This window comes from Protopterus annectens, chromosome 12.part0, assembly GCF_019279795.1.
Source record: "Protopterus annectens isolate FY-2018-M chromosome 12.part0, PAN1.0, whole genome shotgun sequence".
Classification (NCBI taxonomy): Eukaryota; Metazoa; Chordata; order Ceratodontiformes; family Protopteridae; genus Protopterus; species Protopterus annectens.
The window spans coordinates 856,914,988-856,941,782 of NC_056746.1; the positions used below are offsets into that span (position 1 = coordinate 856,914,988).

The 26,795-nt window shown below is 39.6% G+C and overlaps 1 protein-coding gene across 2 annotated transcripts in view; it reads right to left on the reverse strand.

The window, feature by feature from the left end:
- Nucleotides 1-26,795, reverse strand: part of NKAIN4 (sodium/potassium transporting ATPase interacting 4) — a 582,098-nt gene that overhangs the window by 82,527 nt on the left and 472,776 nt on the right. Inside the window, exon 6 of one of the 2 annotated variants that reach the window (XM_044089894.1) lies at nucleotides 20,681-20,768. The exons of the other annotated variant lie outside the window; for it this stretch is intronic. Within the exon in view, the coding sequence (XP_043945829.1) occupies nucleotides 20,681-20,768 (88 nt within the window). The remainder of the gene's footprint in view (nucleotides 1-20,680; nucleotides 20,769-26,795) is intronic. 2 annotated transcript variants of the gene reach the window in all.

Sequence of the window (26,795 nt, forward strand, 5' to 3'; positions counted from 1 at the left end):
TGAATTCCTAAAAATTGCAGCTGAAGCATTATCATAACCTGTAACTCTACTAATAAATAGATCCATTCCAGAATCTCATGTCCCATTGATTTGGAAAAAGGTATACATACTTCCTCTTCCTAAAGGAGGACCCTCTGCTGACTACTCCAACTTCAGACCAATAAGCATCTTGTCAGAATTACCTAAAATTTTAGAAAAGTGCATCCATTCCAAATTACTTCAATACCTAATCATAAGCAATCTTCTCCCGACCACACAACATGGATTTTGTCCCAGTCATCACACCATTACTGCCCTACTTCACTTTTCTGATGCCATTAATAAAAACAGAAATCCTGGAAGCCTAGTATCATCCTTACACTTAGACCTGTCCAAGGCATTTGACACCGTCTCTCACCATAAACTATTACTAGAACTCCCCTCGTTGCTTCTCTCCCCCTTCTCTCTCTCTCTTGGTTTACCAGCTACCTAACAGATAGATTCCAAGCAGTCAAATGGCAGAAGAATGTTCATCATTTCTACCCATTACTGTAGGAGTGCCACAAGGTTCCATACTTGGACCCCTCCTGTTTAACATATTTATAAACAATTTACACACTGGTTCCAAGCATGTAACTCTTATACAATATGCAGATGACTCCCCAGATATGTGCACAGCCTATAAATTACAAAAAATTCAAGAAATGACTCAAGAATCCTTTACATCCAAAAAATCCAGGCCAGGCAACTCAACCTACATATCCCCAAAAATCAAAATTACTACTTTTTATTCCAAAGACATTCTCTCAAAGTAAAACTCTTGTCGAAATCAAGTTAATTAAATAACACCCTGATTGAACACATCCTTAACACCAAGTCACCATTGATGACAACTTGAAATTTGACGACACTTCCAAACTGTTATTAAAAAAACAACAAAAGCTTGTCCTCTTGTATAGAACAAAACCCTACCTAACAGACAGAACTAGAGAAACCATAGCTAAAGTCTACTCCTACATAACTTACTGTATGCCTTCCCACTCTTTACTAACCTACAAATATCCACACAAACTTAGCTGGAACAATGCTACAATAAAATAGCTCACTTTGTTGCAAAATCGCCCATTAAGAGCTCATCACTGTTCTGCCCTTATATAACTAAATTGGACTGAACTCCCACATCACTTCCACTAGTGTCAGCTAGTATTAGCTCATACTCTAATATACGGCCCTGATAAGTATCCAGCACTAAAAGGCAGCGCCTTCTGTGTGGAGTCTGTATGTCCTCCCCGCGGTCGAGTGGCATTCGAAAGACATGCGTAGAATGGGCATGCCTTTGTTGAAGGTTGGGTGTCGAGCTGGCACCTCGGCACCCATAAAAAATCTACTGCCAATCATTAGCGGACTGGAGTTCTGCTGTGGCGACCCCTAACCGGGAAAAGCTGAAAGAAGAACAACTAAAAGGCATGCTTCAACACTGCCACCCTACCAAAGATCTTCACGCTAAAGACAAACACCTCCTCTCCATCACTAAAGCCCAAAATGCTCTAGGAGCCTTCTTAGACTCAAACTCTGTAGCTATCCTCTAGAATACCCTCCCACATGATCTCAGGCTTATTGAAAACCAACAGGTATTCAAAACACACCTTAGAAAACACCTCTCAACATCCTGGCTCTGTAGCTGTGCATCTCTAGGACAAGTAGAACATCTTTGCTTCTTCCTCCTCTTCTACAATACTTCTGCTCTCCTCGGCTCTCCTCTACTCTGTTACCAACTTACCACTCTGCCTTCACCCACCTCACCTTCTACCTATGCCTCTCTTAAATCATTTCATTTCTATCTCATATTTCAATCAACCTTTTGCTTTCCACCCTTTGTAAATAACTCAGTACTCTGTATTGTGACATCTACCCTACTGCATAATTACTTAAGTACATCTGTACAAAATATAATTAGTGGAAGAAACCTTACTAGTTTATGTATAGTGACCACGTTACCTATTTTGATATTGTAAAATTTATTTTAATTGTATTCTCCCTGACATTGTTGACATTGTATAACTTAAAAAGATTTTGTTTGTACTGCATGTACTGGAGCTTTTCTCTCTGGGCCTCCACTGATAAGAGGCCTCTGTGCCCAGCCAGACTTCCTCAGTTAACAAATGTAAAATAAATCGATAATAATGTGGGTACTTTTCCGTTAAACCCCTACCACTTCACGCTGCTGTGTTGTGATGGTATGAAGTAGGGACGAGCTGTCTGAGTTGTGTCCTTGCATACAGAAAGTATGTTTGACATGAAGTACTTCTCATTGAGAAGGACCCAGTGATCAGTAGCAGGTTGTCAGGTATGAACATTACAAATGACTGCTGCCGACACTTCGCGCTGCTATGTTGTGGTTGTATGAAGTAGGGACGAGCTGTCTGAGTTGTGTCCTTGCATACAGAAAGTATGTTTGACATGAAGTACTTCTCATTGAGAAAGACCTAGTGGTCACTAGCAGGTTTTCAGGTAGGAACATTACAAATGACCACTGCCAAACAGCTGCCTTCCTTCCTTTGTAGTATTGGAGGGAGGGTATTAGCTGGGAGCCCTGAAGCTTATGGCTTCGCGTAAATGTTTAGAGGGCTGTTTCAAATGAATTACAGCTCTGTCTTCCTCCCTCTCCAGAGACGAGTGTTTCTGCATCAGCCAACAGCTACCACAATACTAAAACCTACAAATTAATTCCTTCACTACGCCCGGCAGGCAGCCATAGAAAGAAAGTGTCTCTGTCTCCGCCATTTCCTCTACCGGTAAGTACATGCGTTCTACTGGACTGAAGATTATACTGCTATCGTGTCATGTGTCTTCTGCACTGTGTGAATGCCATACACCGTCTGCTTGGCTAAACAGAAACAGGGGTTCCAAACTGCCGACGAATACCGCCACAACACAGCAGCGTGAAGTGGTAGGGGTTTAACGGAAAAGTTCCAAAATGTGGTTCATTAGCATAGCTTGTTTAATCATTTTATTTTGCCTCTGCATAATAACACCCCATAGAATTCAATACCTCAGCATGCCATGCTGCGGTATTGAATTCAATGCTCAGTATGCCATGACATTAAATTGGGAGGATCCTGCCCCTCTGGATGATGTCATCTTGGGGGTGGATAAATGTTACTATTTGGTGTGGTGTGGGTGAGTCTAGACCCAAAGGGAATACTGATCTACTTAGAAGTTTCATATCATTGCTGCTGTTTATTCAGCCAGCATTTCTCATGTGCAGAATGCTGTACTGATCTTTTGCATTTAACAATGTAAATATTTTGGTGAGATTATATAATGTACATTCTTGTCTCTAATTCATATTACTGCTGCACCAGGGGAGTGTATACATCCACATGCAAATCTACAATTTATAAATTGTGCATATAATAAGCTGGTGTGTTACAATAGAGTTGTACTTTAGCTGTACTAAGTAAAGTTTTTCTGCCTGGCCTATGACTGAAAATGGGCAATGCTCAGCTGATTGTGTTAGCAAAACAAAATAAATAAACCATATAAGGATGTAGGAAATACATGTTATTTAAAACTAAGGCTGTGGGAAAGAAATGCAGTTTAAAAAATCTTTGCCAAAGAAGGACAGTATCTCATGTTATTTAGTTTAAAAATAAAAGCATATATAACAGGAGGAGTTCTGTGAATTTGCAGAAAGGCAATAATCCTTTTTTAAATAAAACTTAGTAATGGCTTTTCTTTGAAAGCTAGCCATGAATCCACTTAAACAACTTTGCATTCTTGATTTATTGGTTGAGAAGTTAACAGAAATAACTAAAATGCTTAATGTTGATACCAGCATCACTTTCCTAATGACATACATTTTTCTTTAGTTATCAGATTTATAATTCTGGAAATAAAATTAGAAGAAGAGAAGAAACATATGAATATTGTTAATATGACCAGAAAAGATGAGTGTGGGATCAAGGAAAATGCTGAAATATTTAAATAATTCAAAGCCTGAATCAATCTTCTTCCATAGGACATCTTACTGTCCATTTACTGGAATAAACATCAGTCTTTCAAAAGACTGAGAAGTCATCACCTTGGTTTTAATAAAATGAAACAATTTATAGTGATTAACCATGGCAGGTATACTAGTATTATGTTGCTAAATCAAAAGATTATAAATTGCTAAATTATCAATGCAGATTATTAAATTGCTACTATATATATATATATATATATATATATATATATATATATATATATAAATTTTTTTTTTTGCATGGAGCAAATGCTTCTCTCATCTGCTAATCTTCTTACTTACATGCAAACACACACACACATAAATATATATCTATGTGTTGGTTGATATATCTATATATACACTCCACATATACACATATATATATATATATATATATATATATATATATATATATATATATATATATATATATATATAAATAACTCCATGGCTGCACATGAAACTGTGCAAACAGCGATTCTCTGTGGAAAACTGGGATCGTGGAGATGCATATCATTTTCTATAAAATCCCACTTTACACTCCTCCAGGTGAGTGATGCTAGGGTTATCAGTGTTGATAGTTTTAATAAAAATGGCAAATATGTTGGTTCTTTTGCTGGTAGCTGGCACTATGATTCATTAACAAGCTAGTTCCTGTCATCCAGGGTTTGATTCCATCAGCCTCCATTTGTGTATTGTATGACTCCATAGAAGTCATTAAACCGGGAAGTGCTCTCAGGCTGAGTCTCAGAAAGGTCCATGTAGACCAGAGCTCTACCCCAGTTAAATGCAAAATGAAAAAATAAATCCTAACACTGATTCCCACCTTTCTGAAGGGGAAATAAAGAAATAGCTTTCCATATCTGAACTCTGAAAGTACAAGCATTCGCAAAGTCCATAACCAGAAAAAAAAACTGCATGATCAAGACTATAAATGTATAGTGCAGTAATAAGCGTGACATAATGATTCAAAAACTCTAATAAGTTCCACAAAGTTTCCATTTTATGTATACAGTTATGAATTTTATTAGTAAGGGGAAAGAAGTGTTTTAAAAGTAGCACGGCCCTTAAGAAAACCCTGTTGTTGTTCACACAGAAGGCCAAGGAATTCTGAAAGAAATTCAAGCACAGTGAAATAATTCATTACATTGTTTAGTTAACAGTGATAAACCAGAAATTGGTCAGTTGGTCAGTCTAAATTAGGTCAGCTGATTTGGTTCAGCAAAATTTTTTTCAGACTCGGGGGTCACTGAAGGATATTTCCTTTCAGATGAGTTTCAGCATCCACAGAATTATCTATTATAGGAACAACATACTGGTCAGGCCACTGAAGCAAAGGCAACGTGTTGGTGTCATTGATTGGTGAGATTTGCTCAAGCACTAGCATGGGTCATTGGAAGGGAAAGCTGTGCCAGGACAGGATAATGGTCACTTGTCAGCTGCCTTATTTCAAAAGGGAGAGAAGGGTTTCCTGTGAGCTGGACAACATCTGATGGACACCAGCAATCCCTGAAGGCATGCTAGCATGTAAGCGGCAGTAGAAAGAGAATTGGCATCAGCATCAGTGGTATATGTAAGTATGTGTTCCACCACGTGTCTAAATATCATTGCACAATTGATGCTTCGTGGATGAAGACATTTGACTACCCACCTGTAAAGGTGGTTTTCCCTCTGTCTGCGAGTCCGGTTAGAGTTTTTGTTCCCCAGTCCTTAACTGGACTAACCAGACATTTTCCCTTCCTAAGCACTCTTTACATCACAAGACAAAGCTTTATACCAGGAAAACTGGAAAGAAGGTATTTTGTACTTTGTGGGAGCGGTATATAGTACTTTGCATATGTCTGCACTGATCCTCTACTGATATATTCCTTCCCAGCTAGACAGTAATTGAAGTCCTTTCTTAGACTCTCTCTTCATCCCTAATTTGTGTCATCACAAAAATTGATGGTATTCTTTATTTCCTCAGTTATGGTGAAATAAACATAGTGACGAGCATTGGAGACAGACCCATCCCCTGTTTTAGTCCAGTAATAACCTCATGTATTCGTAACAATGAACCTCACATCACAACATTCTTTTCCCTGCTATGCAACCATGCTGCAGTCTAGTTCCTAAGCTTTGATCCTATACTCTCCTGCAGTTTTCCTTAGAGTCACCTAGATAAAGTCAAAGACCTTGCTAAAGTCTAGATAGAGTATGCCTGTTGGGATTTCATTTTCATATTCTCTTGTAGTCCAATCATAAAACTGTGCCAAGTCTGGCAAATAACTTCTGATCTTGAACCTGAGTTACTAATGTTCAGGAGACTTTTATCCTTTGGGAAAGAAACCATCCTTTCTAAAAGCAATTTTGTTCATGGCATTCTCAGCAACCACTGTCAGACTAAATGGATGTAGTTCCCAGATTTTTCCTGCTCATTTCTTTTTACAAGGCTGTACAAGGGTGTCACTCTTGCTGTCTTCCAGTTCCTTAGCTGTGATCTGGAAGAGCACTGTTCAGTCGGTCAAGGACCCAAGGACAGGGAGTGGCTGGTCCCTGTGCCCTGATCTCCTTTAATATAAGCACTTTGTTTTATAACTCCTCCCACTGTGGCACCCTGCCTCCTTTTCTTTTGTGGAAGCTCAGGTAAGGGATTCATTCACTACTTCAGCTCAGTCCCTATCTTCCATGAACTCCATCCCATCCTTACTAACCCAGGTCATGTATGTGCTTCCCGTCTGCTTTTCTGCAATATACATTAAACACCCCTTATACTTTTTCAGTCCCATCTACAAGCTCTTTTTCAATGTCTGCCTTGCTGCAGTTCTGGTCCTCCTTCTGCTGCACTTCTTCCTCTTTTGTGCTTTTTTCAATGTCTTTTATGCCATTTCTTCTGCCTGATCAGTATTGTCACATTATTAACAGTGTCCTTTTTTTCTTTTTTTTTGTACTTCTTCCTCAAACCTCTGTTGACAGGACTGAATACTGAATCCCTGACTAGATTTTGTAGTGTGCTCACACAGATTGTTTTCCTCCAATCCCTTAATTCATGTATGAGCATCCCCTCCAGCTCTGCAGAATTTGTCCCTTTATGTTCCACCCCGTTTTCTTTGTCCTTGGTATATTATCCTTCCCCAGCATCTAAACCATTTGAGCAGTGATGGTAAGTGGTACTTTTACCTGGACATTTCTGACCTCAATTGTATTGATTATGGCCAGGTTCATAATTTTGTCCTTTCTGGGACAGTCCAGCACCAGCTAGATAAACCTCTCATAGTTCAAAACCTTAAGTCAGTCCGCATTCCTTCTCTACCATGGATCTTTTGATGTCCCACTCTACTTCTCGTAAATTTAGATTCCCTGATTAGTGTAATAGTTTTCTACCCCTCTTCTTTACCTATTCCCCAGACTCTCATCCCCCTCCTTCCATGAAATGTGTCTGGATTGAGCCTTTACTTTGTGATATCTTTTTACTTTTAAGTTTTTATGGGTACATTCATGCCAATAAAGCCAAGTCTCACTGGCTATAGAAATGCTTAAGTAAAAAGTAAAAAGTCACATGCATACAATAGCCATGTAGCTGAAATACTGGTATTAAGGGTTAAGGCTTAAGGGTTCATCTGCATATATCTCAAGGGCCTTCACTACAGGAAGTTTAGAGTATTACACAGTGAAAACTCTAGCTTGACTGGGTTTTTCCTGTAATTTACACTTAATGGTTTGCCTGTGTGACCCCTCCCCTCTTTAGTTTGGATGATAATTCTGGGAGCTTGCACTCTATATTCATGCACAAGCACTTCCCTATTCCCCTGCCTTATTACTAACTGTGCTCACCTAAGGATCTGATGATTGCTTCTGCTTCACTGCATTATATGATGGTATTCATGCTCTTCTGTTGATATCCTACTATAATAATGGACTACACAAATCAAATCACACTAACAGTGAATATTGTTATTTTTGTATAGGATTTGTGTAGTATGCCTCTATGAAGTTCATGGTGCAGCTTATGTGCCTGGGTACTGTGGACCATCAGAATATTTAGTGAAGATCTGTATCTTATAGCTGCAGGGACAGCTTAACTAATCTTCTCTCAGTGTGTTTTTACTGTGTTGTCATTCTTAATCTGTATGTACCCTGGCACCATCGTATCACATACCAACTTACCACTTGACCATATTTATTTTCTCTTTTCTCATCATCCTCTACTGACAAGCCGCTATCTCCGCAGCTGCCTACATGATCTATTCATTCTCCTAACAAGATAGATATGGCTCATTCATTCTTGGTGGGATCTCTATGGATGATTCATCCCTAGCAACATAACTATGGCTCATTCATTCCTAGCAGGACCTCCATGGCTCACTCATTCCTAGCAGGAGCTCTACAGCTCATCCATTTCTTGGATGAGGATCGAGTGAAATGATCCATTCACTCTCATGTCAGGATCTCCGATTCAATCATTCCTAGCAAGATAACTATGGCTCATTCATTCCTAGCAGGATCTCTATGGCTCATTCATTCCTTGGATGGGGATCAAGTGTAATGATCCATTCATCTCCTGGAAGGATTTCTATGGCTCATTCATTCCTAGCAGGATAACTATGGCTCACACATTCCTAGCAGGATCTCTATGATTCATTCATTCCTAGTAGGATCTCTACAGCTCATTCATTTTTGGGATTAGGATTGAGTGTAATTTTCAATTTATTCTTGTTGGGATCTCTATGGCTCATTCATTTCTGGGAAGAGGATCGAGTGTAATGATCCATTCATTCCCTGGCAGGATCTCTATGGCTCATTCATTTCCGGGATGAGAATTGAGTGTAATGATCCATTCATTCTGGGCAATATCAATATGGCTCATTCATTCCAGGAATGAGGATTGAGTGCAATGATCTATTCATTCCTCTGGCAGGATTTCTATGGCTCATTCATTTCTGGGGATGAGGATCAAGTGTAATTATTCATCATACCCCTGACAGGATCCATATGACCCATTAATTCCTGAGATGAGGATAGAGTGTAATGATCCATTCATTACCCTGGCAGGATCTCTATGGTTCATTCATTCCTAGCAGGATTTCTACAGCTCATTCATTTTTAAGATGAGGATTGAGTGTGATGATCCATTCATTCTGGGCATGATCATTCCAGGAGTGAAGATCAAGTGTAATGATCTAGTCATTCCCCTGGCAGGATCTCTATGGCTCATTCATTTCTTAGATGAGACTTGGCCGGCTAAGATCTAGCTGTATTCAACTGGACGTATAAGAGAATTTAAGTACCTTTATCTGCACTTTTTTCAAAGAATACAGTATTTAAATTGATTTAACTGTGTTGCAGGAATATTAACTGAACTGGAAGTTTTGACTCTGCTATTTAGTCAGTGCTTGCTGAATTTTATTATCTGTTAATAATTGCAAGTGTGGGGTAGCCACATTCTTTGATTTCCTGTCCTTGCCTATTTAAGTGGTACAGTTTGAAATATTTTCTGCTTAAAAACCTCATCTTTGGCCGGCTAAGATCTAGCTGTATTCAACTGGACGTATAAGAGAATTTAAGTACCTTTATCTGCACTTTTTTTCAAAGAATACAGTATTTAAATTGATTTAACTGTGTTGCAGAAATATTAACTGAACTGGAAGTTTTAACTCTGCTCTTCAGTTAGTCCCACCCACTCTCCCTGTTTTTGTTTTGGTGTTAATCTTAGTGGCCTTGAAACTGCTCGCCCCTCTTGTAAATTTGTGTTTGGATACTCCTCCTGGTCCCACCTCATTTGCTCACTCAACTGAGTACAGTGAGATCATATTCTGATTTCAGGCACTCCTACTGTGTACAAAGAGAGCATCTGGGAAACAGAAGAAGAAGAAGAAAAAAAAAATTTAAGCTTGTTTCCTGCCTTTCCTGTTAAGTGGTATAGACTGTAGGCTTCTGAGCCCCCAAGCCCTTCTGTGTTGGAGGGAAGCCTTCTAGCTTAGTTTTTTTTCTTATATCTAGCCAGTTTTCTAGTTTCAGCACTCAAATCTGTTTCTTTGAACTCAGCACTTGTTCAGAACTCATTGTAAGCACTACATAAACTGCAAATTACTACAGCACTCAACTTTTCGTCTAGTGGAAAGCAATTTATAGTACTTAATAAATAAGCACTTATCCAGGCATGTCTAAGGGTCAGCTCCCAGTGATTTCTCCTGTCTACCTGATGAATCTGGGCATCTTGAGGCAATGCAGCAATTGCCTCATGTACACAGACAACCCTCTCCTCCTACCACGCAACACTACAACCTGTGAGAGTTGCACTTATATAGCGAAACTGGAAGCAAAGCTCTCTTCACCCAAGACTGGACTAGACAATCAAGAGGAGAGGGTAAACACTTGCACCACACCACACTCAACACATAGTCCCTCAAAACCTACACCACCAAAAACACACATAGAAACACAAAACACACACCTACATTCGCGGAGGCTCTCAATAAAAACCTGCCCAAGCATCAGGGACATCCAAAGCATAAACGCAAGCAAACTCCACCCCCAACACAACCCAAATGACAGATAGCCCACAAACTCAGTGCGCCACTCAACCACAGCCCATAAGGCATAACAACGTACCCAACACTCTAGTCATAGGTGACTCTATAGTCAGGCACACTGATGTTCCACTCACTAGACTAAACAAGGAGAAAGTTACTGTCAGCTGCCTGTCAAGTGCCAGGATCAGCCACATAACTCATGCACTCAGGTCACTCCACAATAAGTACAAATATGACACTGTCATTGTCCAGGTTGGTGTAAATGACCCGAGATGTACCTCCCTGGACTACATGAAAAGAGACATGGAGGAGCTCTCCAATCCTGTATCCCAGGGAGGTATGACCCTAACCCTGAGTAGCATCCTGCCATCACCCAGAATGATACCACAGTACAAGGACAAAATGATTGACTTCAACAATTGGCTAAGCTTCTGGTGTCATTCTAAGGGGATCCAGTATTTGTCTGCCTGGGACGACATGATCGACAGTCCATGATGCTTTGCCAGAGATGGCCTGCACCTGTCGCCCTTAGGATTCCGGATACTGGCTAAGACTCTTGCCACCCCTATAGTGCCTTTTTTAGGCAAGGTTCAAATGACAAATTCACCACCATAACAGGTACAAGTAAGCAAAATCTGAGGGTAATGCTACTCAATGCTAGAAGTCTAAACCTCAAAATGCACTCACTCGAGGCACTCCTTAAAATGGAGAACATTGACATCTGTGCAGTGACAGAGACCTGGTTCAAAGCTCCAGAGAGCACCCCTGCATTACCAGGCTTCAATTCATACCACACCTTTCGGCCACCTAACCTAGAAAGAAGCACTAAAGGTGGAGGCGTGTCCATATTCATTAAGGATATCCACACCTCCAGGCTAGTTGCACAGCATAATGCATCCGAGATTATCCAAGTGCAACTAACTCTGGGCAAGACCGCAATCCAAATTGTAGCTTGCTACAGACTCCCCACCATGCCCCAGGATTCACACTCCTCATTTCTTGATGCACTGGAAAGTATTAGGGTACAACCCGACACCCTAATAATGGGCGATTTCAACTACCCCACCATTAACTGGGAAAACTACTCATGTACTAACTCTTTTGCTCAACGTTTTCTAGAATTCATAAATTCCAATGCCTTGGATCAACTTATTCACACCCCCACCAGGGGCAGCAATATCCTAGACCTGGTCATTACCAACATGGGAAACTGGTGTTCCACACCGGAGATCAATTCCTCATTGGTCAGATCCGACCACAAGCTTATCAGCCTAGACATCCACATCCCACCCCCAGCCCCAATTAGGGAAACCATCGTAAAAAACTTCTCAAAAGCCAACTTCACACTTCTTAAGACAGAAGTGGCAAACTTCATGACACCCATGCAGACGGACAATAGAGGTATGACTGCCGAATCCTACACAAATGCACTTTATAAGCACTTACACGAGTTCATGGATCATGCTATCCCTAATAGAACCAAGATATTATCCACCAAAAAAAGGAAGCCAATCTGGTGGGCCTCTGCCATAAACAAACTCTACAACAGAAGAAAGAAACTGTTGCAAAAAAAAAAAGAGTAAAATCCCATGACTGGAGGAACTCCCTGGTCAACCTCAGTAAGAAGCTGAGATCCCTCATAAAATCCTCCAAAGCTAGTTACAAAAACAAAATTGCCACTGACTCTAAAGACAACCACAAAGCATTCTATAGCTATGTCAAGAATCTAAATGGGAACACTCAGATCTGCTCTGAGTTACAGCATAATGGCACTAAATATACAGAACCAACTGATATTGCCAACATCCTAGCAGATAGGTTCAGTGCTAACTTTACCCCCCTCTCACCCCCTAGAGGGCCCATCTCTATACCGGAAGAATGCAAAGTTCCTATAATCACGGCTGCACAGGTAAAAAACACACTCTCCAAAGCCAAGAACACAGCATCCATGGGACCTGACAATATCCCAGGCTGCGTTCTACACGAACTACAGAATGAACTGGCACCCTACCTAAGCACCATGTTCAATCATAGCCTCACCTCAGGCTTTGTACTCACTGAATGGCGCACCACGACAGTTATCCCACTCCACAAAGGGGGAGCCACGACGGACCCTGGGAACTACCGCCCCATTAGCCTGATGAGCCTGGTCTGCAAGGCCATGGAACGTATCATCATGGAATTCATAAACAAAGACATTGGTAATCTCCAAACTCTGGACCCTACTCAGTTTGGATTTGTAATAGGCAGATCATGTCTCCTAAACCTGATTGACTTCTTTGAAGCATTCTCCAAAGCCATAGATGAGGGTAAAATGGTTCACACAGCTTATCTAGATCTCGCCAAGGCTTTCGACACCATCCCCCACTCTGGAATTATAGATAAGCTCACTAAACTAGGTATAAATCCCTATGTCACAAGTTGGGTTGCCAACTGGCTCACGGACAGAACCCACACTGTGAAAGTAGCGGATTCCAAACCCGACATCAGACAAGTGACAAGTGGAGTACCACAGGGTTCAGTCCTGGGTCCTCTCCTGTTTGGTATCTACTTCTCTGAAGTGCAGGCCAACACAGAAGGTCTTTATTAACAAAGTTTGCAGATGACTGCAAACTAGGAGCCATAATCGAAACTCCTAACGATGTGGACAAACTACAAAAGGGCCTCACTGAGACAGATACCTGGTGTCAAAGCCATGGCCTGAAGCTCAATGCCAAAAAGTGTATTGTCATCCCCTTTGGTAAAAACTCTGTACCCATGAACTACCACATAGCTGGTAGTCTACTTAATGCCGAAAATGTGATAAGAGACCTTGGGACACAGGTGGACAGTAGTCTCTCCTTTGATAATCACATCGCCACAGTGGTCAGGAAATCCTTCTACGTGGCTCATCTCATCACAAAAGGATTCTCATCCAGAAAAAAGAGGTCATTGTTCCCCTCTACTCATCACTCATTAGACCCATTATAGAGTACAACGTCCCTTTTGGTATGTACCTCACAAGACATCTACAACAACTGGAAAGACCACAGAAATACTTCACAAAGACGATTACTGGCCTCAAACAGATGCCCTATGCAGACCGTCTCAAAAAGCTACAGCTTTACTCCATCGCATATCGCCTACTCAGGGGCGATCTCTGCCTAACATACAAAGCTATGTCAAACCCAGAGCTGTTGGACATGCTCCACTTAAAGAATTCCCAATCCCTCCGAGCTACACGCTCTAGGGACCTTAACCTTGTCACCACAATAAACAGAACATGCTGGAGGAATAGATTCCTGTCCCAGAGACTTCCCATATTCTGGAACAGACTACCTATCTATGCCAAACAGAGCTCCTCATTAGCACTCTTCAAGAAAAATCTTGATGATTGGATGGGAAATGGGAAATTCACCCCGGGGATCACTTCTGTGGCTCTGCTCGACAGGGGCACAGTAAAATAATTTTCTTGGGTGGCGAAAGCCAGGGTACATTTTTTGGCTAGGCTTGTATGAGCCCTAGGGCCGATAGCCTAGTACCTACCTATGAACCTATGAGTGCAATGATCCATTCATTCCAAGCAGGATCTCTATGGCTCATTCATTTGTGGGATGAGAACCAAGTGTAATGATCCATTCATTGCCCTGGTAGGATCTCTATGGCGCATTCATTTCTGAGGTAAGGATCGAGTGTAATGATCCATTCATTCTCCTGGCATAATCTCTATGGCTCATTCATTTCTGGCAGGATCTCTATGGCTTATTCATCCCTAGTAGCATTTCTATGGCTTATTCATGACTGGGATGAGGATCAAGTGCAATGTTCCATGTTTTCTGTTGGTAGGATCCCTATGGCTCATTCCTTCCTGGACTGAGGATTGAGTACAATGATCCATTCATATCCCTCGCAGGACCTCTATGGCTCATTCATTCCTGGGGTGATGACTGAGTGTAATGACCCATTAATTCCCCTGGCAGAATCTCTTTGGCTTATTCATTTCTGGGATGATGATCGAGTGTGATGATCCATTCATTTCCCTGGCTGGATCTCTATGACTGATTCATTTCCTGGATGAGGATCGAGTATAAGGATCCACTCATTCACCTGGCAGGATCTCTATGGCTCATTCATTTTTGATATATGGATATATGGATCGAGTGTAATATTCCATTTATTCTGCTGGTAGGAGCTCTATGGCTCATTCATTCCTGGGAGTGAAGATTCAGTAAACTAGGAGTGGGATCAGCACATGTGCAGATGGATGGATGGAAATTTTTTTTTAGCCCTACCAGTGTCCCTTGTGAGAGCTTCCCAGAGGAGGAAAGTGAACTTCACCCATTCATTCCTCCCTCCATCCAGCTCCTCCAGTGTCAGACTGGCTACTTGAACTTCTGTTATTTAGATCATAGGCAGAACACTATTCCTTTATGCCACAGACCTAATAGCTTATCACCAAACCATGTTTCTGTGTTACCAATAATGCCCACCCTCTACTCCTACATAATTTCTTTCAACTCCACATCTTCCTTCCCAGACTCTTTGTAGAGCATAGTAGCAACTACCCAGTCACACTCCAGGTCACAGGTTACTCATTTCCTGCTAGATTTAATATCAATTTTCTCTCTCCACTTAGAGCCTGATTACCTGTTTGTACCATCTCTTTCTGAGATCTCTCGTCCCCCTTTATTTAAACGCACAGTTGTGGAGGTGTACCATACCAACCAGACTTTGAACACTACTGTTCCTTCTAGGTTAAGATAAGACTGTCACAAACAAAGAACTGGTCTGTCATTTAACAACTTCCTGAAGAGCAACTAGTTAAGTTTGAGATTTTGAATTTGAAATGTTGTTATTCTGCCATTTCTGCTTTAGGATTACATAGAAGAGGTACACTGGGTAGCACACATGTCCTGAAAGGTGAGGAGGGCAGGGCCAGGCAAATTACTTTATGAGCTCCATTGTGATTTGCTAAAGGCACTGAGGGAGGGGTGTCAAACCAATTTCCCATGAGGCCTAATTAACATATTTAATTGGGTTTGAGCAGTGTGCATGCAAATGCAGTGGGAACCGGGAGCCAAATACATACATGCTACAGGGTTTGATTCTGACCTCTGGTTATTGGCTAGACCTGTAATTATCATCAGATTGATAGCCTAGTATTCACCTGAGAAATAGGGGAAGAAAAGCAGAGGAAAAAGTATCAAGGAATGGGTAGGGCAGTGAGACACAGGTCACTGCACTGAAGCTAATAAGAGTTATTTTTTAAAATAACAGTACAGAAAGTTAACACAGTGACTGCTTAGAATTTTTCCCAGAATTGCAGCTAGGTTCCAAGACTGATACAAGACAGTCAATAATAAAGTACATTAATAAAGGGCATTAAATATGAAATGAGAAGTGGGAAATATATGCATTGGAATATGCGATACTTAGAATGGTGTATAGTTACAAGAAATGGGAGTCAAATGCTTGCCAAAGGTGTGAAACAATCTCTCCTAATTTACTGCATAGCCTTTGGGGAAATAAAAAATTAGGGAGTTTTAGAAATAAAGCCAGACACTACTAGTAACATAATGTTATTCCCTTAACAGCCCTAGCTTTTGGTTTGTTATTTAGACCAAATTTAGACTAAGACATGGAGGAAAGTATGTTACTGGGTTTCTTATTACTAATGAGTCAGTGGGTAACTAGATTTACATCAAAGTTAAAGAAGTGATAAGGATAAGCTTTACTTTCAGGACAAAACAAGCACACCTTTACAGATTTTTCAGCAAAACTCAAAAAGCTATTCAAGAAAATTGCCAGGAGTTTGGATATTTAAGAATGACCGGATAAAAGATTTAGACAAAGAAAAAAGACAGGTGAAGATATGTAGCTTTTAGTGATACTGGCTAATGAAAAATATGCAGTCAGTGCCATGTTTGGGACTGTAATCATCACTGGGTATAACTGTGGGACTCCAATCATCACTGGGTATAACTGTGGCACAATGGAGTAGGATCTTGCCCCATATACACAACAATTTGGGATTGGTAAATGCACACAGAAAGGGTATTACCTTCAGGGGCACAACAAAGATTACTGGAAGTACACAGCAGATTGCACTTCCTCTTCTGGAATATATCCCCCATCTCCACCTTAAAAGTATGTCAGTATTTTTTTTCCTGGACAGCATAAATCTTCACTGCTGAAGTGTCTTAAAAGAAAAAAGGAAAAAAAAAAAAAACAACATCACTAACTAGCCATTCTGAAAAGGCACCCTCCATTAACAAAATCTATAGCTTAATCAAATAAAAATCATGGTAACTATGACAGGGTTATGTTGCAAATTTTTATTGTAGCACACATCACTGCACTAAATAAACCATTTTGAAAACATATACTTGTCTATGCCTTTAGCTACTTTAAAAGGCAGATATGCTATTATTTTTAAAAGTTTTGTATACATCTAAGACCATAGCGTGTTTAAAAGGGCTTTGCATTTTTTTAGATGGGCAGCCGTCATAGAACTATATGACTGGACTCTCTGGATGAGTCAAACTGTCAAATACATAATGCTTAGTTTAATCAATTTGGTAAATTCTTAGACAGAAAATAGAAGAAATCAACAATCCGGGGCCTGCTGTATATTACATGTAATTATGCAGGCTTACTAAAGCATTTTACTTCCTTCAGGTGAACTGACCAAAACATGGCTTACATATAATAGAATTAACCAATCAGGATAGTGCAAGTCACTCCAGTGTGGAAGATCAGACTTCCCAGTACATGTGAAATCTGTCCTTGCTCCACAGCTGTGCCTTGACATTTGGCTCTGATACCTGTTAGAGGAGGTTGCAGGATAGTGGCAGTCACACTTCTGCACTGCTGGGCGCTAAACCTGGCTTCTGGTAGGCATAACAGCACAATAGCCAAATCTTTTAATGGTAGTTAATGCACCAAACTGGTTTTAGCAACATCATAGCCAGTTGCTAAACATTAGAGAGGGTGAAAACTGTGGGGTTTTTTGTTTTCTTTTTTTTTTTTTTTGCATTCTTTGTGTCTTTACATTTTACTCTTTGCTTTTCTTATCTTGCACTTGGGAATGATGGCATGGTGAACAACTGAAGGAAAGGGTGGGGGAGGGAAAGAATCCTAGGGATGAGTCGATACTTAGGATATAAACTTATAATAAGTACTTAAAAAGTCAACGTGTCTTGTACTTTGATCTGATTTACAATTAAAACATTACAAATACATGTGGAACAAAAGAATTCATGTGTAATTTCACCTACTTTTCTCTATTTTTATTCATTTTTCTTTGCTCATGTTAAGAGGATGTATGCCGTCAGTGGTAAAGTTCAGTAAAGGTGCTAATAGAATATATAATAGTGAAGTACTGAAACACAAGACAAGTAGAGATTCATGTCACCTATGTTGGAGATAACCAGGACCATAGTAAGGGAACAGAAGGGCATGTCTAGTCCCAACAGTCTATTTCTCATGTAGTATGCGCTTCAGTGGGTCATTAAAGGTCATCTCAGGAGTGTGTGTGTGTGTGTGTGTGTGTGTGTGTGTGTGTGTGTGTGTGTGTGTGTGTGTGTGTGTGTGTGTGTGTGTGTGTGTGTTCCTTCAGTTTCTCAAGAGTTCTGTCAGAGCCGAGGCTTACATCTTTTTTTTCAGAAAATTTATTTTATAGATTTTTCAAATTTAATGTAGTCAGTATTCTGTTCACTTCAGAGCCAGTATCCTGAATTTACATCTCCTGCATTTCATATTTAGCTGTATTGCTGTCTGACAAATGCATTGGTTGTGCATTTTTAATTCTTTTTTATTGCTTGGTTGAGTGATTCTAATGCGTTCTGTAAGCCTGTATTTTAGAACAGCTGACTGGCTATTGCAGTCAACCACTGAATACTGATCACAATGAGACGCATGCAGTGCTGTCCTGTGGACAGCTTGCACAATGTTATGTCAAGTACTACTAAAGTGATGCTTGAATTCACTTCTTGCGTGTGATTCTTTGCCTGCTTTCACTTCCTTTATGTGATTCTTATTAGATGATAATGCATATTTCTCATCACTTGAGTACTACTACCATCTCTCGATTGCACCATGCCTTACTTACATTCCTCCACCCTTACTGCATATTTACAGTCAGTTGAACATCAATCTTCTGGGACATATGGTATTAAAATATTTCTAACTGTACAGTCAGATGCTTGACAGCTGTTCTCACTGTGTTCCTCCGGCCCTCTCTTTATCAAGTCATATTTTAGCTACTTACAGGCCTGTACACATTCATGCAGATACATAAACACAAACACATACACACACACACACTGCAGGACATATTTTAGGCTACATGTCTGCTTTCTGGGCTCATTTAACTACTAAACTGACTAGGTGCCTACAGAAGCACAGAATGAATGGGCTACTAAAAACAAATGCTTGGAAACTGAAGTCTGATTTTTAGGTTCCACATTAAGGTGTAGTCAGATGTGAGCCATGTCCACAGAGGCATACTGATGCACAACTTGTAATGTAAGAAAAAAAGTTTTGAAGTAAGATTGTGTCTGTTACTGTCATTTGGCAGAAAATTACTGAGGTATTTCAAGCAGATAGCATCAAATAGTATGCCATGCTTGTAAACCATATGCTGTTTTAGCTCTCTGCCCATCATATGTCCTGATATCATGATAACTGTCTTACTGAATACAGTTCAAGGGCTTCAGCACAGAGTTCTAGTTTGTTGCAACTACACAAACTGTCTTTCATCTCAGGTTCTTCTTCAATCCTCTAACGAATTTAGTTGGCTTCAGACCTTCTCCAACTTGACTTGACACCTGAAGAAGGATTTTGACCAGTTGTTTTTGGGGAGACTGAATTAATGAGGAATTCCTCATATTTTCCCATAGCTTCAGATCATAGAGCTCAGGCCCTTGGGCCATAAACAAATATTGAGGTTACTATATGCATGCACGTCAACCCAACAATCTAATTCTGATCTGAACAAGTCAGCAGTTTGTCTAGATCACAGATAAAACGCCTTTAACATACTTGGTAGGCAATCAAGTTGTCTCTGTTTAAGACACATCTGAGCATACTTTCATATGCAATATATACTGATTGGCTGGGATGGCTAATAGTTTATATACCATTTTAAAAGTATTTCTGAGCAGGTCATTTTTATAGTTCTGCTAGTATCTTCAGGAAAAAAGTTCATACAACTCATGAGCCATGGATAGCAAAACAGTATATTTCTTTTTAGTGGGGCTAGCCCACTTCACTGCTTAGTTTTACTGGGGTGACATATTGAAATTCACGCATATGATTACTGATCCATGTGAGTTTGGTGCTTAATCTTTTCAGCTTAGTCAGATGTTCAGATCACTACATTTACGTCACAGCTACACAAGCATGACACCTCATGCCGTTAGCTGCTCATGTAACTTTTTTCTGGAGTCCCATACAAGGGAGAGCCCACTGCTTCTAGGTACCTCCTTAGCAGGGCATCCAATCTTGCAGCCTCTCAGAGAAACAGAGTTCTTCTTCTTTCAGCTTTTCCAGGTTAGGGGTCGCCACAGTGGAACTCCGGTCCGCTAACGATTGGCAGTAGATGTTTACAGTGCCGAGGTGCCAGCCTGATGCCCAACCTTCAACGAAGGCACGCCCATTCACGCATGTCTTTCGAATGCCACTTGACCGCGGGGAGGACATGCAGACTCCACACAGAAGGCGCTCCAGCCAAGAATCGAACGGGAGAATCTTGACAAGCTGATAACTCTCAGAGATGCAATAACTTTTGACTAAGGAGAATGACAGTGGGTGGGGGTGCAAGGGGGCTTCCTCCCTATAAAAAGTACTTACTGTGGTATGCATTTTTTACTAATATGTTCATGAGCTTGAATACACATGTACCAAGTTTATGTATATCTAAGTTCACAAAATACAAGGAGCTGTTGAGATTTTGTAATATGTGCTCAAATATCTTGAGGAGACATAATAAAACCTTTTTTTTCCCCAACAGAAATAATATTTTTAAGTTTTCATTAGGCCTTTTGAAGTGGAAACTGTATCATATGGCAGAAATGATCTAAAAACAGACTTGGTTAAGTTGAAGAATCTTTTGTTTGTTAAGAGATTGCCTGGACTTCAGGGAACACAGGTTTCATTCCATAACATTTAATGTCATGAACAGGTCAGTTTGGATACTTACAAATGTGATTGTTTGAGCAACAAGTTGGAAGGCTGATTGCTGACATGGTAGATGGGAAATGGTTCAAATCCACGAGCAGTGACATCAACTGAAAAATAAAATGAAACTCAAATAAAAGACAGAATGGCCATGGTTAGGTGGAAATAAAAGAATGATGACTGAGAATAAAAGAAAAGCAGGTAGGTAAACAGAGCAATAATGGATGTGAATAAAAGAATAACACATGATGAGCTTGCAAAGGATGAAACAAAGAATGACAGGCATAAATTTGTGGGTAGGTAGAGGAAGACAGATTTCAAAAGCAAGAACACAGCACTGCTAACAGTGATACTGACTTAGTAAAGGAATAGTTGCAATCTTTTCAACAACTTAAATAATAGTCTAGGTAATTTTAATTCAGTTTTGAAAAGTCAACTTCTGTTCAATAAAATGTTTGTTAGGCAAAAAAATACAAAATATAACTTACCTTCCAAAGTACTGCCACTGCAATACTGTCTCAGTAATAAAATATATAATAAAGTACATTAAGCATACATATTTAAACTGTGACTCTCGCAAGTATTGCTCAATTAATGGTCCTAGTAAATATATTTGTGGATGTGAGAGCTGTTTCGTGGGAAGGTGGCATCCTGTTTTCCTTACCTAACATTTATCATCTCAACTGATAAGCATTAAAATTCTTATAAACATCTTTGGCCCCAGTTCCTGCATGTGTGCATTTAGAGCTTATTGGCCGAAAGGTACATTTCTTGAAATTAATATTAAATTATCTGGCAATGGAATTTGTTTATTCTTTGTAACTACAGTAGCATTCCCTGTAAATGCAACTTCTTCTCTTGGCACAGGAGGATCTCTTGTATCTAATTTGACCTACCCCAAGGAGGGGGAGTTACTGTATTTTTAAGGATTGCAATTATTTTGAGCAGTCATATGACTCGTGCAATTAAGTTATATTTGTTGATAAATTTTGGGAGTTCATGTTGAATGAGTACCTAATATATGGGCCCACATCCCTTTGCTCACTGACTTCAACAATACTTGTTCTGCACCTCTATATTTGTGAGGTACCTTGAACCAAGTTATAGCTCTCTCTACCTGTTGATCATAATGTTCCTTTGAAGATGATGCAGGACATATTCCCTTCAGCATGTAGGCTCCCATCTGCTGAGAAAGGAGAGTTTTGGTGGCTACTTGTGTTGTGGGCTGTAGAGTACAGTTAAGTGCAAGGGATGTCAGCAGCTGGTTGTATGTTGAGGTAGCAAGTCAAGAACCCTGACCCTAGAAAGCATGAGGTGCAGAGATATTTTCTGCATATAGCAACACCTGCTGTAGGTCATACCCTGTGAGCTCTGTCAGACTGAATTTCCCCTCCCTAGTTAGCATCACCAACTCTAAGGTCTTTAGCTTCCAACACTGGTCTGCAGACAGCACTGACTGCTTCATTCTTACTCCATGATAGGAGTCTAGGCCCACAGCCTCTTCATCCTATCCTGCTGTTCAATCCTTCTGATAGCCCAAGATCACTCCCGTAACACAGCTCAGTGGCAGAACATCTGGATATGTTGCTGCTGCTGCTACTTCTGTACTTGCACACCATCCGTTTTTTTTTTTTTTTTGCATTGTTTTGCTTTTTACACATTTTTTGACTAGATTTCATTTGACATATAATTTACATGTTTTGTTTACTGTTTTATGTCTCTCACCTGATGAGTAACATCTCTGACAAGTCTAGTGTGCTCACCCGATTAACATACTAGATGCATAATAAGATGTTGATCTGGGGTACTTTTCCCAGGTATTTCTTCCATGACACAAGTTCAATGCAAGGTGCAGAGATCACAGAAATCAAACAGGTGTTTATCTCCCAAGTTATAATTGTTAACAGTCAGGCTAACTTTTTACTGATCTGTCCTGATGTACTTCAGAGGTATATCTTACAGAGCTTACACTTAAACTTGTCTCTAGTTGCTCAAATTGCTGGAAACTGTTGCTTAGTCATTTTTATTTCAGGTATGGTATCTGTAACACACAGAACACTATTATTTTAGGGATTAAATCCAACTCAGGAACAGTACTATTATAGGCAATTATCCCATAGAAGTGATAATTTTTAGCTGGCATAGCATAAGTAGTTTAGGAGGTTCACCAAAAAAGGCAATGGACAGCCACAGAAATACAGAGGTAAACAGTGACAGAGAGGCAGCAATATTGTCTATAGCCATGGACTAAGTTATTTTCCATGGTTCTTCTATTCAAGGAGTTACAGGTTTTCTAGTAACACTTCAGAAATATAAAATAGTGATGTTCAGTTAGGCTCAGGTGGAGGTCTTAGGTGGACATGCAAAGACTTACTGAAAGCAAAGAAAGGCAAAAGTATGTAAAGGAAACAGAATTCAATAAGTACTGAATATTGTAAGCAGTGATACAGACTGCAGTAAATCTAGACATTTAATTAGCAGCTGAATGACACTTCCCAAAGTTATCCTAAATTCTATAAATTAGGAAGGGTACCTTACATTATCTATTAGTGAAATTATTTTTCTTCAAATAAGGATGAAAATGAAACTGATAATGTGCTGACTATAAGCTATGACTGAAACACCACTGCCTTCTCTTGCAGTGTTACAACCTCTGATGGTATTCATAATGGATCCCTATCAGATTATCGAATTACCATAAGACTGAAAACTAAAACAACAGCACGGGAAGATCAACATTGCAGAAGAATGCAAGTCTAAAATGCCGAAATTCATAACCACGAAAACCTAGCTGTGGATGTCACATACTGCTCGGGACTTCTAAATGGAGATTGCGGTACAGTGAGGGTTGGGAAATATACCCTTTTCCCCACTTTAGTGTGATCTTGGAGTATAATGCACAGCTCCCTACATGGGGGGATACATTATAAAAAGGTACATTTTTGTTTTTAAAGTATGTGTTTGAAATGATTAGATGATGTCATGGAATTTCTTAAAGCTATAGCAGCAGTTTTGTATATGTGGAAATGAAAGTTTTACTGTAAACAGACATCTGTCCCTTTAAAGTACAGTGGAATTCACGGGCAGTTATGCGGTATAAACTGAGGACTTTTCAGTTGATTTTTCCTTTCATAAAAAAGTGAAAGTATTGTTTCTGCTTGTATTCACAAGAGTGTGAAGGGTTTCAGGAGTGGAATGTAACATCCATAGGTGGTTATTCGGTGTTATGCATTTCAGTATTGTAAAGTTTCATTGCTGTGTGATTTCGGTGTTGTCGTCTTTTGATGTAAGGTGCAGTTTTATAAGAAAATCTGATAGGGATCCAATAATAATAGACCAAAATGATCTTGGATTACCCAGGTGCCTGACTTACTAATAAAATTTATATTTCATCTTTTGATGTTAGCATATTTTTTATACCACTTTGTAAAGAATACCATTGTTTAATTGAGCTTTCTGTTCATTTTACATTATTTCCTGGAGCTTCATTTAATTTCTAAGGTGCTTATTTAGCTACTTCTATCTCCTGCTTTGACTTATCTCTATCTTAATTAACACAGTTTGGCATGAGCTGGTTGAACCAGATAGTCATGGAACAGAAGTGAAAAAAAAAAATTCTGGGTGCCGCAACTATGAAAAAATGCTTTGCTTTATCTTTTTAACCCCTCTACTTATCGAACATAGAGCATCCATCATGGCACATGGGCCCTTTCATTCCATGTGCCCAATCATTCCTTGGTGCTGAAGATCTATTTATTTATTTAAGTATGTTTACTGAGGAAGAACACTAATCATAACTGACCATTTGCAGGCACTGCCAGAATAATGAAATTCACATAAAATTAAAACGTTTTTAAAGTCACAAAAACTGAAATAAATCAGCACAGATATTATTTATAGCAGTGAAAACAAATGCGGAAGCACTGCATTTGGTAATTTGGATACATCCTCTTTCAGGTATAGATAAGTTTAGATAAGAGGTAAATACAAAGGTAGGTAGTCGTGGGGAAGATTTAGGAGAAGATGAGTATTTAGATGATATGCCCAGTGTTAAGGGATCTGCAGACTAATTTTATGATGGTGATAATGTATGAGCTGAGCTCTGAATGAAGGAAAAGGGGATAATTCCTTTTGGTAAGTGGGGATAGATTTCCAGAGTTTAGGACCATGAATGGAAGAGTGGTCAGCATGGTGAAGTTTGGTTAGGGGTGTCTGCTGTGATGCAGTATCCTAGGAGATATTATTCAGGTTGTATGGTTTGGTTTTAGTTTGGAATTTAGCAGTAAAAGGCAGAAAGGAGGCTGGTTGCCAGAGTTTGTAAAGGAGAGAGTCTCAGAGCAGATAAAAAAAAACTTGAATAAACAAAACAAAACAAAAAAGAATTTGACTGGCATACACAAGCTTCGTGCTAAAAACGCTGGTTTATTGAATGTTAATACACAAGGCACAGCAAAACATTATGACTAAGTGCTTTCACCTCAACAGGCATCATTAGAGTCATGTGCTTTCATTCAAACACAGCTTAAATACTATACATCGCTTCCTCTTTTCCAGTGCCTTCAGAAGTTTAACCCTTGCCATACCTAAACATTTTCAATTATGTTGATGATTTCACTTAGGTCAAGGAATACAAACATAAAAAAATGCATGAAATAAAAATAATGAAAAATGAAGAATAATACTTCACAAAACTGTAATAATAAACCTAAACATCAAATATATGTACTGTTGTGGCTCAGTCATACAGAACTAGCAAAACCACAATAAGCAATATTTCTAAAAACAATAAATTCCATAATGCTTACATGCATGTCCATAACCTAACATAGTTTCCTCTTTTGTTTTAACACACTGGCTATACAAATATATTCATTAATTCCAGGTTCCACCTTAGCATTCAGTCTAAGTTGCCATTTAGTTTCCTTGATTTCTACGTCTAACTTGGAATCACCCTCTCTATCTTCCCTGTAGGACCTATCAATTACAAAAACAAAAATCTTTTGTAATTTGAACATACAGATGAGTGTAGGAAAAGTGAACTGGATGTTTTCTTATTTTTAATGTCTCTGGTGTGCTCAGCAATCCTGTCTATTAACCGCCTAGTGGTTTTTCCCACATAGAATGTCTGACAGGAAATGCATGTGGCCACACAGACCACCATCTCAGTGTTACAATTACACCTTCCGGGGCATTGTAGGTTCCTATGAAAACCTGAAGTTTCTACGTATGGCCCATCGTTGATGTACTTACACCAGTTACATACCCCACATTTACTCATTCTTGAGTTGTAATTTCCCTTTGTACTTCTTTCATCCAGTTCCAGCCATTCCTTAATGTTCCTACCTTTGCTGTATACCACTCTAGGCCTTTGCCCCATCTTACCCCTAAGCTCAGCATCAAAAACATTCTCCCAAATAACGTTGAACTTGAGGATCAATTGGGGCATTAATTTATTGTAGGGTACAACAAATACCTCATCTTTCAAAGTGGTTCCCCTACAGTTGTTCACTAGGCTCCCTCCTGATCTTAGTATGGGTACAAATTTTGAGGTCCTACCTTTATTAACCTCATTCTTTGTCTTATGCAACATTTTGACAAGGTACCCTCTAATTTAAATCATGTCAATAAGGATGCTCATCTCTTGTTGGAACATCATGTCATCACTAATTAACCTTAAGATCTGAACCATCTGCCCCTTTAGCCACACTTCTTTTTTGGTGGGCCGGGTAACGACTATCAAACTGAAGAAAATTGTTGCAATAAGTATCTTTCCTACAGATGGTTGATCTCAAGGTTACCTGACTTTTGTCCAATTCTATACCTAGATAGTGGATCTTGGAAGAATGCAGCTGGTGTGTAAATTTTAAGTAGGATGTAGTCGAATTCAAATAGTCCACAAATTCCTTTACTTCATCAATCATGCCTCCCCACAAAATCAGTATACCATCCAAGAATCTCAAAAATAAAATTATCTTAGACCAAAATGGTGAGGTGAACACAAATTGTTTTTCCCACTATGTCAGAACTACATTCACAAAAACAGGGACACATTTGGCCCCCAGAGCCACTCCTGTAGTTTGACAAAACAGTTCCCCTTCAAAATATAAAAAGTTTTTCAAGATGATTTCCATTAAGTT